Source organism: Pinus tabuliformis, chromosome 1_1, assembly GCF_031772625.1.
Source record: "Pinus tabuliformis cultivar Carrire ecotype Pingquan chromosome 1_1, CPIR1, whole genome shotgun sequence".
In the NCBI taxonomy this organism is placed as follows: Eukaryota; Viridiplantae; Streptophyta; class Pinopsida; order Pinales; family Pinaceae; genus Pinus; species Pinus tabuliformis.
Genome location: NC_142297.1, coordinates 880,899,899 through 880,915,625, shown reverse-complemented (window position 1 = coordinate 880,915,625; position 15,727 = coordinate 880,899,899). Strand labels below are relative to the sequence as shown.

The window sequence follows — 15,727 nt, the reverse complement described above, 5'->3', positions numbered from 1 at the left end:
CAATTATATATATATTTAAGAAAAATAAACTAATTTAAACACACAATCATTTCTCCAATAGAATATATTAACCACACACCAATCTAAAATAAATTAAATTTTAACCACTCATAAAGAAACTCTTCTGCATAAAAAAAATACTAAGCAAAACAAATAAAAATTAAATTTCCAAATAATAGCTTAATAATTAAAAGATAATTTACAAACAACTTTATCTTATCCAGTAAGAGTTGATTGCTTTCCTGCCGCATTTTTTTTGTTGATATTTTAATAACTTGACCCTTGTCCAATAAAAAATTGTTGATTACTTGACACATCTTTCTATTAATATTTTATCTTATTATTGATAATGGATAGTTAATTATCCATTGCTTTAATGTTAACATTGGAAACTATGATTATGCACCCTGCAGATCACTAACCCTCCCATTAGAGTCTCGAATAAACCAATAATATCAACCTATCATTATTCGGAGTAGTCTCTAATGCGGCTTTTCAGAATATCCGGTGGCCGAAAAGCGTTTTTTTCCGACAGCCCTATGGTTGATGTGACGTCGCCAGATCTCGGTCGCCTATCACCCTCCGTCCGTCGGTGACCGTCTCCGTCACCTCCTCCGGTTGCACATTACGTCGACTGCCTGCTGCATTAACTCGCTCCGCCAACGTCCGCCTACTCAAATCCCCTCCCGCGCCATTTTTTACCAAAACTCCCCTGTTGCCCCCCTGCTTGCTGCCGAAGGAGATCAGAATAGCTGCAGTCGACTGTTCATCTGCTGTTCCTGCTGATCAGGGAAAAAAACATTGTATCATGTTCCTACGATTTGAACTGAACAGATTTTATGATGCGCATCTTCTACAGTCCATGCATCTTCTATTTTGTCCATCTAAATTGAGATCTTGACAGAGTAATCGGTGGAATTTTCATGGCAGGGACTTGGGACAAAACTATTTAACGGGATCAATACTTGCCTTCATTGGTAACCTGATTACAGATGTAGTACTTGTAAGATCATTCCCTTTCTATTCCATGTTCTTTAAAATTAATGATATTCTGAAATTCTACAGAACTTCTCATTCTTTCTTCATAAGTAGCTCGGCTAATGAATAAAAATGAAGTTATCTCCATCTGGTAGAATTTTTTTGTAGGTCATAATACTTGAAATCATCAACTATTACTACTAGGAAACAGATTTCATCTGCAGACAATTTGCATGACTGATGTCCAACAACATTCATTGATTCAGGTCCTTTGCACTAACTAATTTATCTGGCCCTATGCCAAAAGAGCTTGGAAATCTTCATGAATTGATTTCATTGTAATATCTGTTTCTCTCTCTGCACACATGCATTGCACAAATATCAAATTAAGTACTAAATCAGAAAGGAAACGAATTGCCAGCCTAATTTGTTCCCATTTTCCTGCTTTCCCTTCTGCATGAAATGCATATATTCTTTATCTCCTGAGTGTAAGAAGATATTACTATGAGTTCAGTTAATTGTAGTCCACCAACTTCATTCAATCTGTGGGTACTCAAGAAACAAGCCCCAAGGTGCTAGGACAAACCAGGTCAAGTGATCAATGTAAACATCACGATGTCTAGGAGCACGTCACATCATCAATAATACACTATAGCATCAAAGCTCATCACATGAGCCATCTATCCACATCAACATGGAGGAACCACCAAAGCATCAACATCATCAAACACACTTCTCCAATCAAGCACACGTATATGTCCCTAGGCCACCCAAAGCTTTATCATCCTGTAAACCTGCTTTGTGATCAAAATCAGTAGTGTGTGTGTGATCAAAATAACAAGCAAAGCTTCATGCAAAATGAGGGGTAAGAATGGACTATGGAACATGAATGGCAAGAGAAACCAAGGAGCACTACTAGACCATCTTAGAAGCATCTGGGGAGTGCCATGGGATCATTTCAAGAGCGTAAAAGAAGCATCACGTGAGCATATGAGTTCTGGGATCGGTTGGACTGTTTCTGATTTTTCAGTGAAACTGAAGACTTTTCTGTCTAGTGGCTGCAGGGAATTGTTTGTTTTCAGAGGAAAAAAAAGGAAAATGGGTGCAAGCTAGCCAGACAATAGGTAAGTAATAGTTCAATATGGTACCAAATGGATTATTATCGAGAAAAGACAGCAAATTGTAGATGATATAAATGGAACACCAGAGAAAAATGAAAGCCTAAAAAAGTTACAGAATGTGTTATTAGACTGCTTCCTGTGGAAACATCTTCTATACCTCTTGATTTTCCCTTTTCTTTTCTTCACAAACCTTTAGGCTAGAGCTCTGTAGCGAATACAAAACTCTATTGGAAGCTAGAATTGCCTCTCAATTGGAGAATGCAACCATTCATTACTTTTTGTTGCCAACGTCAAATACATACAATGGATCTGGTTTTGATGCTCAGGTAGAAAGTATGAAGTGAATAGTTTCCACTTTCATGCATTAGCAATCTGTCAAACTTGAGGATTGTGAGCTGAAGAATATAAGCAACAACCCATAGTTTTCAGAATTCTTTTACTATGGGAAACCTCTAGGATGTATATCTTGCTCGGATCTTGCTAAGGATGCTTGATTAAATCCAAGAAAATTCGGAGAACTTGTTGGGATTTTTCCTTGTTCTACTCGTTCTAGTCATGATTTATTATATAAAGCCATCCACAAATATTTCAATTGTCATCCAAAAATTCCCTTTTGTCCTTTTATTTATATGTTTTCTTTTTATCAAATAGTTATTTATTTAAATTTATGGGAAATATAGAATTTTCTTTGAGCATATAAATTTGAGTATGCACAGTAGATACTTCATAATTTTGACATGTAATACTACTACTTGCCTTGACTTGATTAGCAATAAAGCTAAACAACACTCCTTTCTAAACTACAGAAGGATAATTTCCTTATTTGTTAACCGAAACAAGAATCCATAGGCACCACAAGAATCCATAGGCACCACAAAAGCTAGATTTCCTTCTCCCAACCCAGCTGAAACCACAATGGGTGAATGAATGGCAGCTTAATAGACCAATAAAACTTTCTCAGTATATTCAGAAACTGAAAAATAATTCCACTCTACGATTTTTTGCATCTGAAACACTTGATCTGAGTCTTTCAGATCTGTATTGAGTCGGAATGTCTCGGAAGTTCCTTGATTTTGGAGGTATTAAAGAGAGAATTCAAGTTTTATTTGCTGAATTAGGAAGTTTTTTGTAACAGTTGGCAGGCTAGAGTATCCCTTGTTCAATTTAGAATTCAAGAAGAGAAAAAAAAACGGGGGGGGGGGGGAATTCTCTTTTAATATAATGTGTTAGATTTAATTTGTGAGTTTTCCTAATTACCTTAAACCCCAACCAAGATCTACTCCTTTGTAAGAAATTGAAATTAATGCACAGCGGAACTTACTTTCCATCCTCAAAGGCTCCTGGTCTTGACTTGAGTTATTGGCTCTTGAATCCTTCCAAGAACTTGCAATCCTTTTCTCTGGCTATCCTAAATGACAGAGTACCTAGTCCTCAATGGAGCAGACAATTTTTCTGAGTGATTGCAAGCCTTGGAGACTCAGCCCTTTTATAGCAGTGCAAAACCCCAATCCTAGGGCAGCCTAAAATTTAGCTGAAACAAGTCTGTCTGAAATTTCAGATTTTGAAATCAATCAATCAATCAATCAGAATAGATTCTGATTTCCTTATTCAGCTCAAATTTATTACTGCTATTATTTTTAATCAATTATAATCGGTCCATTAACAATTGTAATTGATTAACATTATTCTATATGTATTTGTATCCAAATCCTTATTTAAATACGTATAATGCCATGATTTAATTAATCACATTATTTGGCATATTTTAATCATTACATAAATGTAATCTCGATGACAGTATTTGACATTATAATCACAATGCACGTATGTCCAACTTAATATTTGTAATTAGACGTCTCTAAATCCAACAATCTCCCACATGGACAAGTGCAACCTTTTGATTATATATCCTTAACTTTATTGCATGCAACTTTTCTGTCTTTACTTATCGTATTTCTTAAACAATTCCGTCCATCAATTATGCTAACAAAGGACTTAAGTGGCATTTGTCACATTTATTCGCAACTAAACTGACATAAATCACGCTGCCAACATAACTGAATGACATGAATCTGATTTGGACATATAGTTTAGAAATTTCACGCAAGTGTGATTAGACGTGCCTATTTCTAATTGAGTCACCTTTACTTTACTTTATGAGGCCAAAAAATTTAAACTTTAAAGAAAGAAATAATGAAACTGAAACTGAATGCAACTTGTATATATCATCAAAATTGTTTACAATTGCATTACATAGAACATCAAAAACAGAACTTAAAACATATTCAGACTCCCACATTTTTCTAATTATCCTAAACAGATATTACACCCATACAAGCAACATGTTGGTGAAACTTCTTGGGTGGTAATCCTTTAGTAAGAGGATCCGCAATCATGGAGTCTGTACCTATGTGTTTTATACATAATTCATTATTCTGCACTCTCTCTTTTACAACCAAAAACTTAATGTCAATGTACTTCGACTTTGACGAACTTCGGTTGTTGGTTGCGTATAACACTGCTGAATTGTTGTCACATAATAATTTGAGTGGTTTCTGAATAGAATCCACAATTTTCAGACTTGTGACGAAGTTCTTCAGCCATACGCCATGATTAGATGCTTCAAAACATGCAACAAATTCAGCTGCCATAGTGGAGGAGGCTACCAATGACTGTTTAGCGCTCTTCCATGACACAGCACCACCTGCCATCATAAAGATGTATCCTGATGTTGACTTCATTCTGTCGACACATCCTCCAAAATCAGAATCGGTGTATCCAATGACCTCGAGCTGTTCCGATCTCCGATACGTGAGCATATAGTCCCTTGTTCTCTTTAGGTATCTCAACACTCGCTTGGCTGCCTTCCAGTGTTCCATACCTGGGTTACTCAAATATCTCCCTAGCATTCTGGTAATGAACGCAATATCCGGACGCATGCATACTTGTGCATACATGATGCTACCCACGGCTGAGGCATAGGGAATATCTTTCATGAGGTTTTTATCTAAGTCAGTTTGGGGACATTGTTTCAGACTAAACTTATCTCCTTTTGATATAGGGGTATCTCCTGGTTTGCTGTTTTGCATGCCAAATCTTGTTAGAATCTTATCGATATAGTTCCTCTGGGATAACCTCAGAATACCTTGAGATCTATCTCTAAGTATTTCAATCCCTAGAACAAATGATGCATCACCAAGATCTTTCATTTCAAAGTTCTTAAATAAAAAATTCTTAGTTTGATGCAACATGTCCTTATCGTTACTAGCAAGCAATATGTCATCTACATATAAAACCAAGAAAATAAATTTACTCCCACAGAACTTAAGGTATATACATTCATCTACTATGTTAGACTCAAAACCAAATGAGCTAATAACTTGGTGAAACTTATAATACCATTGTCGAGATGCTTGTTTTAGCCCATAGATAGATTTCTTAAGTCTGCAAACCATAGACCCTGCATCACCTGATACAAAGTTTTCTGGCTGCTTCATATAGATCGTTTCATCAATGTCACCATTGAGAAACGCCGTCTTTACATCCATCTGATGAAGTTCTAAATCATAATGTGCTACAAGCGCCAATATAATCCTTAAAGAGTCTTTCGATGAAATTGGAGAGAAAGTCTCTTTATAATCAATGCCTTCTTTCTGTGTGAAACCTTTCGCAACAAGACGTGCCTTGTATTTTTCAACATTGCCTTTAGAATCCCGCTTAGTCTTAAATATCCATTTGCAACCAACGGGTTTCTTGTCTTTAGGCAACGAAACGATATCCCAAACGTCATTGTCATACATAGATTTCATCTCTTCATTCATGGCATTAATCCACATTTGAGAGTTAGAGCTTTCCACAGCTTGTTTGATATTAACAGGATCATTTTCAAACATGCCAATGTCAAACTCATGTTCTTGAAGATATGCATAATCCTTTGATTGTGTAGATCTTTTCTCTCTAGTAGATCTCCTAATTGGCACAGGGTCTAGATTTTCTTGAGGTTCATTTACAACTTGATCTTCAACAGGAGGAAGAACATCATTACCAACTTCTGACTCTCCCACAGGCCCTAGGCCATCAACATTTGTCATGTCAATGTGAGGGTTTGGGTTGGGTTCAGGTCCATTTGTGTTCTCTATTCCATGTTGAGTTTCTAACTGAGTTGTTTGGGATGATGAAGTTTGCACATTGTCAAAAGATGTATTTCTAAACGCAATCGGAATTTGAACAAAACTAGGACTTTGGTCCATAGTCTCATTCGCATTCGTCTCTTCTTCTTCAAAAATACTATCTTTTGTCATATCTCCCCCACAAACTCATTATCCTCAAAAAATTTTGCACTTCCTGACTCGAAAACTGTATGTTCTGTTGGATTATAGAATTTGAACCCCCTAGATCGTTCAGAATAGCCTATAAAGTAACAACTAACGGTTCTTTCGTCCAGTTTCTTTTTGCTTGGCTTATAAGGCCTAGCTTCACATGGACATCCCCAAACTCTCAAATGATTCAAGCTAGGCTTGCGCCCAACCCATAACTCGTAAGGGGTCTTGTTAGCTGCTTTAGTAGGCACTCTATTAAGTATGTATGCTGCAGTCTTTAAGGCTTCTCCCCACAAATTCTCAGGTAGAGTTGTACGAGCAATCATACTTCTCACCATGTCTTTAAGGGTGCGATTTCGTCGCTCAGCAACACCATTCATTGCAGGCGAACTTGGCAACGTATACTGAGGCACAATTCCGCATTCCTCTAAGTATTTTGCAAAGGGACCTTGACGCTGTTCTCCTGATCCATCATAACGACCGTAGTATTCACCACCACGATCAGAACGAATGGACTTTATACGTTTGTTAAGTTGTAACTCAACTTCTGTTTTGAACTTTATGAACACGTCTAATGCTTCCGCCTTTTCTTTTATTAAGTAAATATGACCATATCTTGAATAATCATCTATGAATGTGATAAAGTAACGGTCACCATTTCTTGTAGCCTTTGGAAAAGGACCACAGATATCCGTATGAATCAATTCTAAGACATCATTACACCTTTTTGCATCATACTTACGTTTATTAGTTTGTTTTCCCTTTATACAATTTACACAATCACTTAAGTTTGTAAAATCTAAAGGTTGGAGAATTTCATTAGACACAAGATGTTCTATCCTTTTCATAGAGATATGTCCTAATCGCTTGTGCCATAATGTTGCAGATTTCTCGCAAGTTAATTTACGTTTTCTATTATCTATATGCAGTGCCTCTGAATGTGAAGTGTCTATATCTAGAAAATAAAGATTATCATAAGAAGACAGGATACCAGAAGCAAGAAGCTTAGAATCTTGACACAAACTGAAATTTCCATTACCAAATGAACATACATAACCATTTTTGTCCAAATAAGATATAGAAATTAGGTTCCTTCTGAAAGATGGAACCACTAAAGCATCAAAACTTAAATAAAATCCTGTCTTACATAATAATCTAAATTTTCCTATGCTTTCCACTTCTACTTTATTGCCATTTCCTACGTAAACGTAGCGCTCTGCCTCACTTGGCTTGCGATGGCTTAGGCAACCCTGCATCGACATACTGATGTTAGTCGTTGCACCTGAATCTATCCACCAAGTATATCTAGATACAGAACTTAAATTAACTTCAGAACAAACCAAAGCAAGAGACATACCTTTCTTTGCCAACCATGCATGATAGTTGGTGCAGAATTTCTTTGTATGTCCTGGCGCTTTGCAGAAAAAACAGTTCCTTTCTCCTGCTTTCGCAGAAGTATCTTCCTTCTTGCTTTTCTGCGCGGCATTGTTTGCAGCTACCTTGGTAGGTCCCTTTTCCTTGGCAGTAAACTTGCGCTTCTTGCCTTTACCCTTAGGATTAGATGTTACTACATGAGCACTTTCTCCCTTAGTCATTTTCTGTCTCTCTTCCTCCTGCACCAACCGAGCCTCAAACTCAGGTAATGTCCACGTCTCTTTTTTGACAATTATAAGTCATCTTGAATTGACTAAAGTTAGACGGGAGAGACAGAAAAATGAACTCAATGAGAACCTCATCAGAGATGTCATAATTATGCCCTTTCAAGGCACGTTGAAGTCTTGTCATCTCAATAACATGCTCTCTAACCCCTTCTTTTCCCTTGTATTTTATTGTTGCCAACTTCACAAAGAGTGTACTCACATCAGTCTTTTTACTCTTTGTGAATTTTTCTTCAAGGGCCTTAAGGTATTCAATAGCGCCTGTCTCTGTATCAGGTATGATGCCTCGAAAAGTCTCATGGATCGTTTGCTTCATCACCATTATGCACATGCGATCTGAATGCTCCCATCTAGCAATATCAGCCTTCTCTTGAGGAGTTACCTCACTCTCTTTATTAGGCTTGGGGCGATCAAATCTCAGTGCTGTGTCCAATTGCATGATCCCTAAGACTAATTTCAGCTTTTCCTCCCACTGTTTGAAATTGTTCCCCATGAGGGGCTTAATCTGACTTAGACTTAACATTATGTTTGGATCTGAAAAATTCAAGAACAAGGAAATAATTTAGATACGATGCGTCACGATTTAATCATAATTCTAAAATCTATCTAAAGGCATGTGTAAAACTATTTGCTCAATTAAAACTTTAGCCAAAACACCATTCAGTAATGAAACACCTTTGGGTGCAATCATTACCTTCAGGCAACCCTTATGCACCAAACAACTTAGCAGGCGCCAACCCTCCTTTGGGAAAGCTAACACCCACGTCCATTGCCAGCACGTTACTTCAACTTGTCATGAGTCATCCTTGCAATTGTCTTACAGAGAGCGGTTCGTTTGCGAACATCAATGCTTGACTCATGCGAAAACAACACATGTATACCAAACACCGTCTTTAGTTAGATTCCAAAATTATGTCTAAAACCTAATCTAGGACGTACCTATAGAATCTACTCGTCCTATATAGAATACAGTATCTTATGACACTTTTAAATTTAATATGTCAACTATATTCATCAAAATAATTATTAGATTTTAGTAAAACTTTAGCAGTTTCTACAATGATTACCTTTTAGAAATGCTTCAATAATTTATTTAGAGAATACTAAATAATTTTATGGTTGCCATGATTAGCATCATTGTGATCAAATCCGAATTTTAGTATTATATCAATAATTAACGTTAATACAAATTTTATGCCATAATTATCATCATTGTGATAAAATCCGAATTTGGTATTATATCAGTAATTAACGTTAATACAAATTTTTATGCCATAATTAGCATTATTGTGATCAATTTAGAATTCAGTATTATACCCTTTAATTGGTGTTAATACCAATTTTAAATAATATCTAAATCCTAATAATTAGCCTAAATATAGCATGTAGTAATTATAGTAATTATAATTACTATAACCTAAATTACAATCACTTACAATTACTTACAATTACTCTTCTTGATGATAAGAATTTATTCCAATAAACAGAAATATACATGTACATTCTATTTGAATAAAATTCAGACATAAAAAAAATGGCCAGAGTTGATGCACATATGGATAGAGCCAACCTTACAGGGCGCTGGTGGGTTTTTATTGTTTGTAAACACTGATAGACATACATGTACTAAATTAGATAAATGTGCTTGACAGCAATTTAAAGACTCCACAGGTTATTAGAACCTTGGCTACTAGCAAAGACGCCCCGAGCCAAGTTAGAGCAACAGGCATCTACAACAATTCTGGAGGGTTAATGCGGAACCATACCAACTTAGAATCAAAATCATAAAGTTGCTTATTAACTGTTCAACAAATTAGGAATAACATGTTTTTCATGCCATTCCCTAGCTCATCTTTAAAACAATCCCGTGACTATTTTTTTTTTTTATTTCTTCCAACTGACTACCAACCAGAAGGCAACATTTTATACAACAGATTGCTTAAAGTAGGTTCATTGTTTGGGAGACTGATTTTCAACCACACACTAAATTTAACTGTACCCAACTTAATTAAGTGACTTTATAAATTTAAATCGAGGTATCTTTAAGCAAAGTGGGAAATGAATGCCAAAGTGATTAAGTGGGAGGACCACGAGAGGATAGCGTTTCAGATCTTTATAAATGAAAAATAAGAACAAATGGCCATACTCTTTTTCTCCTTGAATTCCTACCGCACAATATCATCTTCAACCAATGTAGACGACTATATATGAATCCCACCGTTTTCAAAATTAAGAATAATAAGGTGGTGTGACAGAGAGCGATACTCCCACCAACGGCAAATCTACCGCTCATTTTCTCCACCACAAATTTTCTATGAAAAAACCATCTATATAAGATATGTACTGCATATCGTATTCAATATACATATCAACTGTTGTATTATTTTCTGGAAGCATCCCCAAATTCCACGTTTAGAAAGAAAAAACAGATATTCTCACATTCCGATTTCACACAAACAAATTTGAAGCACAGCATCCTGAAATCTAGTCACGCAGACTGAACAGCCCACCACCCAATATTTAGCATATTTAACCTTTAGCATTATTGGGAGATTTAAAATTAACCTGCAATTAAAACAAGGGTAGAGAAGGAATCGAAAAATAAATCTCTGAACAATATTGTGTTATGCAAGATTCGAATTCCAACTTCGATTTCGCACTGGCCATATATAAAACGAGATGCAAGAAATCGAAAACCATAAGTGAAAGGAGAAATAAGAGCTGAAACATAAACCATCTAATTTCTCCAGTTATATGTCTGCATATTCGATCCTCTTCTGCGTGAGCATTTGGATTAAAATTGTTATGAGAGTTCACAACTTCACATACGAAACAAAATCAGCTAATCTCCAAAAATCAAGCACGGATTCTTACATAAGGGAGCTCCGATACCAATTGTTAGATTTAATTTGTGAGTTTTCCTAATTACCTTAAACCCCAACCAAGATCTACTCCTTTGTAAGAAATTGAAATTAATGCACAGCGGAACTTACTTTCCATCCTCAAAGGCTCCTGGTCTTGACTTGAGTTATTGGCTCTTGAATCCTTCCAAGAACTTGCAATCCTTTTCTTTGGCTATCCTAAATGACAGAGTACCTAGTCCTCAATGGAGCAGACAATTTTTCTGAGTGATTGCAAGCCTTGGAGACTCAGCCCTTTTATAGCAGTGCAAAACCTCAATCCTAGGGCAGCCTAAAATTTAGCTGAAACAAGTCTGTCTGAAATTTAATGATTAAAATATGCCAAATAATGTGATTAATTAAATCATGGCATTATACGTATTTAAATAAGGATTTGGATACAAATACATATAGAATAATGTTAATCAATTACAATTGTTAATGGACCGATTATAATTGATTAAAAATAATAGCAGTAATAAATTTGAGCTGAATAAGGAAATCAGAATCTATTCTGATTGATTGATTGATTGATTTCAAAATCTGAAATTTCAGACAGACTTGTTTCAGCTAAATTTTAGGCTGCCCTAGAATTGGGGTTTTGCACTGCTATAAAAGGGCTGAGTCTCCAAGGCTTGCAATCACTCAGAAAAATTGTCTGCTCCATTGAGGACTAGGTACTCTGTCATTTAGGATAGCCAGAGAAAAAGATTGCAAGTTCTTGGAAGGATTCAAGAGCCAATAACTCAAGTCAAGACCAGGAGCCTTTGAGGATGGAAAGTAAGTTCCACTGTGCATTAATTTCAATTTCTTACAAAGGAGTAGATCTTGGTTGGGGTTTAAGGTAATTAGGAAAACTCACAAATTAAATCTAACATAATGTTGTCTGAACCAGTATCTCCAATATGGACATTTCATTTCAAATTATTTCTTTTCAATCGGGTTTTTGAATGGAAGGTACCACAGGCAGATCGAGGAGGCATTCACAATCTCGATCCATGGAAGTACATGCGCCTGCTTTCAGTGGAAGGTACCACAGGGAGATCGAGGAGGTATTCACAATCTCGATCCATGGAAGTACATGTGCCTGCTTTCACTGTATTTGTTAAAGGTTTATTTGAGTTGGAGGATTTTGATATGGATGATCCCCATTCTTCGCAGCCTAAAAATTTATAGACACAGGCTCTGGAAATAGATGCTTGGGCAGACAGGCTTCCAGACATGCAAGCCGAGAGCAAGAGATCGAAGCAAGAAGATGATTGCCATTCTATGGACTCTGTAGGTCTTCATCAGTGAGGGTTCAATACTGATTATGTTTATTGCCAAGAGAAAGACACAAAATACAAGAATTCTACAAGTATTTATGTATGTTATTGAATATATATGGATTTGATGGTTGATTTGATATCCTGCCTAACAATGCTGTTGGGAAGATGTTGAACTTGTGATCGAGATGTTTGCCAAGCGGTTACTGGGGGAGGACATGTCTGGAGGAAACAAGGGTGTCTCTTCAGCTACGGCCTTGTCTAATGCTATTACCAATCTTTCGGGTAGGAAACCGCTCAGATACATAGCATAGAAGACTCTTATTTAGATTTGGGACAAATTAAAATGCTGCAATGATAGCGCTGTTGTTGGGCATTCATGGAATTTCATGAAAAATCTCTATTTATGAAGTAAACAGACTGATCCATCCATTGAAAGCAGCCTCCACTTTCGATGACCTATGGTGATTGGAGCCCCTGTCAGCTGAAAGGAAAGCTAAGTGGCGCAAGGAAATCGGTTGGTTTCTCTCTGCGGTTGATCACATTGTTGAGCTCATTCCATCTTACCAGAGCTCTGCAGATGGATCTATGATAGAGGCATTATTTCTAATAATAAATGTTTATGTTTCATCTTACTTTTGAAAGTAATTCACTGGTGGAATTGCCTATGAACCTCCGCTACATACATTGTTATAGGTCTCAGTTCCCAACAACTATGTATCCTGATGCTACATTGCCTGTATGAGCACGCATTTGATACCTGGTCTTAAGATATTTGTTTTGTTGCAGGGTATGGTCACGAAGCTTCGATCGGACATTCAGATGAATATTCCAGCACTTCGAAAGTTGGAAGCCATGTTGCTTTTACGGATTTGAAAACGTTATGTGATTAAGAAAGAAAGCAATATCATTAATCTTGTTTTACAGGGTGCTCTGGTTTCTGATATGCATCCATATTAGGGCGCAGGCATGCATGGATTCTTTTGTCGACGCAGAATTCTGTTATGTGGAGAGGGATGGATGAATCCGATACAAATGCATATAACAATAATAATAGTAATCTTCGACAGAAGGAAAAATTGTGGGTCCCTGCTCCCAGAGTTCCCGAGGGTGGAAAATAAGGGTACACAGAAGAAATTGCAGCACTAGAGAGAAGTAACAAGAAAAATGTATCCCGAAGCAGGGTACCTGGTTGTGAACAGTCGGGTAAATGCTGCAACAGCAGGTGAACGAACAGGTGAATGTTGCAACAACAGGTGAACGAAAAGGTGGAACAGTCTCAGCTCCTTCCGCAGCAAGCAGGGGAGTTCGTTTTGGTGAAAAATTGGCACCGTAATGCGTTTGAATTTCGATTTGAAATATAGAGGTTGGCGAAGAGTTAATGCAACCGCAGTCGACGTAGCCGGAGACGGCACCGGCGGACAAGAGGCTACCGGAGGTTCCGGCAACGTGGCAATAGTCAGAGCAATGCCGGAATAATGCGCATTTCCCGTTACCGAAAAGTCACATTATAGACTACTCTATAATGTTCTCCCTGCACTGAGTGCATTTTCTACGGTGCCGAAAAGGTCAACACCGGTTGCATATGCATTCCGCGTCCAAGAATGGTTTGAATGGTTAAGAGTCGTTGGGTAAATAAATTTTAAGAAATAGTAATAGTATTTCAATCATATGGTTGAAATAGGTTTAGTATCATTAAAAATCTGCGCAAATGTAATCTAATCTGGATTTACAAAAAATGTCTTTTCAAACCCAAAAAATTCCAATCTGGTAAGACTACTCCTATTCAGTTACTGAAATTTACCTAAAATACGGACTGTGTTGACTCATTGCCATCCAGCCTGCTTGAATCATTTGCAAGACCAGCTATTCCATGATGCATAAGCGGCAAAGGCCTGTCACGAATTTTAGGGATCTCAACCTCTCCCTGCAGCATCTTCACGGCTTCAACCATTCGAGGTCTGAATGCCACCATAACATGCGAACACAAAATACCAACCAAAACAAATTTCCCCATCACACGCTCTGCCCCGCTCTGCCGTACTCTCTCGTCTATTGTCTGTGACGGCGTTGATCTCTTGAATGCCAAACCAAACGGCCCGGCTGTTGGGTTCCACTGAGAACTTCAGAAGTTCCCCGTTCCCTCTCACGAATCTCCTGCGCCCGCAGCCTTACAATTCCTCTTTCTCACCCACAGAGAATAGAGAAGCCCGAGAGCGCAGATCGCGAGGGCTGCCACAACGGCCATGAAACCGCAGGTCAAAACTCGGCAACGCGACGAGGTTTTCACAAAAGGCACGCGGAAGACACAGTGTGCAGTACTTCTGCTCTTGGGGCCCAACTCATTAACCACTCCCGCAGCATACAGAACCGTGAAATCGTTGCATTTCAAACTGGTTGCAGCCACTGTAAAATTTTTGTTCATGTCCACCAGCTTCTTTTGAACAAGGTCTCCGCTGTCCTTGCAGGCCTGACAAGCGGCTAGATCTGAGAGGTCGCCTTTGCAGGTAGAGTCCATCTTAGTAGTCCCCACTTTGCGAATCCAGTCCTGCTTGGTTTGTATGCCTGCACAGAGGAAGGGGCTTGTTACAAACCCAGACATCTTATTCTTAAAACAGATAGACACCAAGTGTGGTGAGAGACCCAGAGAGTCCAGCTGCTGCTGAAAGAGCCCGAGACAGGAGACAGCAGAAGCATTGGTGGGAAGTTCAAACATGGATGTATCCTTCAAATACTGAGCTAACCCCACCTCGAACAAGCTCAGCAGCGTCTGGCAGCAAGGGTCATCACTGCCGCCGCTGATGGCTGATTTACAGGAAGACTTGTTCCACCGTAATTGACGGACATAGAGAAGGTCCATCGGACATTCTGCATTAGCGAATGCCCAAGACGTTAGCAGCATTAGCAGCACAACGAAAGGCTTCAACTTCATTTTTCATAGCCAAAACTATCACGGGAGAAAAATGCCTGAGATTCTTCTCAAGGTAAAGCACAAAACTATGGATAGTTAGGACAAGAAGTTTATATCTCCGAAGTTGCGTATCGAGGTCGTATACAGACTAGGATCCAATACCTATTGTAATGCAAGATGACTCATTCCAGCTTTTCCAGGATTATTTCTTTAATCAAACACTAAGTTACTCCTTTGGACAGAGCGTTGGTCGTATTTGTTTTTCGAAATTAGGAAATAAAGTTTTTATTTTTAAATTAGGATTAGATTAGTTTTGTATATCGATGGAAAAACAATTTGTCTTATTTGTAGCCATGTGAGATTTGATTTAAATTATATTTTTCCAAAATGAATTAACATATTGAAAAACTAATATAAAAAAAAGATACCACGTATTTAAATATAGTTAACAACAAAAAAATCTACCCAGTTTTGGCCTATTTTTTTAATATTTCTTTAATGGCTACTTTGTCATCTATTTATTTAGAAATTTCTTTCTATCGTTATCAAGAATGGATTGTTCACTTGAAACATTA

General features: G+C 37.6%; 1 protein-coding gene across 1 annotated transcript; it reads right to left on the bottom strand.

Annotated features, from left to right (window-relative positions):
• Window positions 1-266: 266 nt before the first annotated feature.
• LOC149217162 (putative receptor-like protein kinase At1g11050) lies at window positions 267-15,249 on the bottom strand. Its single transcript, XM_089391318.1, has 2 exons — window positions 14,046-15,249; window positions 267-779 (listed from the first exon to the last, which is right to left on the bottom strand). The coding sequence occupies exon 1, from the start codon at window positions 15,171-15,173 to the stop codon at window positions 14,388-14,390; it is 786 nt and encodes a 261-aa protein (XP_089247444.1). The 5' UTR covers window positions 15,174-15,249; the 3' UTR covers window positions 267-779; window positions 14,046-14,387.
• Between the last annotated feature and the right edge of the window lie 478 nt (window positions 15,250-15,727).

Coding starts and splice junctions, on each gene's coding strand:
- LOC149217162 (XM_089391318.1), bottom strand. CDS start 15,173: ATGAAGTTGAAGCCTTTCGTTGTGCTGCTAATGCTGCTAACGTCTTGG.